We start from the raw sequence: 718 nt of genomic DNA on the forward strand, positions 1-718 counted from the left end.
TCCTTGGCTGGCATCAGGGTGGAGACTCTGGCTAATGGCCACTTACATGGCGGGAGCCTCTCGTCGGTGATGAGAACCAATGAGCCCACTTGTATGTCGTTGGATGGGTGATGCCACTTCGAGATTGCTTGTTGTCGTTGCAGATATTGAGCTGACCATTGAGACCAAAATTGCTGTACTCGCTGTTGTATGAATTGCCATCGGGATAACCTTGAGGTTGCTAAGTCCTTCAGTGACGGCTCCGGTACTGATGTGAGAGCACTTCCGATGAGAAAATGTCCTGGGGTGAGCGCTGAGATGTCATCTGAGTCGTCGCTGAGTGGTTCGAGAGGTCGTGAGTTCAAGATCGCTTCAATCTGAGCAAGCAGGGTTGTCGTTTCTTCGAATGTGAGCAACGTCTCTCCTATGGTACGACGCAAGTGGTGTTTGAGTGATTTTATCACTGCTTCCCATTTGCCACCCATGTGTGGAGCAGCTGGTGGATTAAAATCCATTGAGTGCGATCTTGAGCAAGCAGAGATGAGATGCGCCGGTTATCTTGAGAACTCTCTGTGAACAATGTCTGGAGTGATTTCTCTGCTCCGACAAAGTTCGTGCCACAGTCAGAGTACAATGAATGAGGGATGCCTCTTCTTGAGACAAATCTTCTGTACGTTGAGATGAATCCGTCCGTTGAGTAGTCTGAAACAACTTCTAAATGAACTGCAGATGTGGTGAG

General features: G+C 48.7%; 1 protein-coding gene across 1 annotated transcript; it reads right to left on the reverse strand.

The window, feature by feature from the left end:
• Positions 1-46: 46 nt before the first annotated feature.
• Positions 47-494, reverse strand: LOC105557061 (the record flags this gene model as incomplete). The annotated part of the gene is made up of 1 exon (XM_012004202.1): positions 47-494. A coding segment is annotated over exon 1 (448 nt), but the record flags the coding sequence as incomplete, so codon positions are not given.
• Between the last annotated feature and the right edge of the window lie 224 nt (positions 495-718).

Source organism: Vollenhovia emeryi, unplaced genomic scaffold, assembly GCF_000949405.1.
Source record: "Vollenhovia emeryi isolate VEMERY1.0 unplaced genomic scaffold, V.emery_V1.0 DF948163.1, whole genome shotgun sequence".
NCBI classification, from domain to species: Eukaryota; Metazoa; Arthropoda; class Insecta; order Hymenoptera; family Formicidae; genus Vollenhovia; species Vollenhovia emeryi.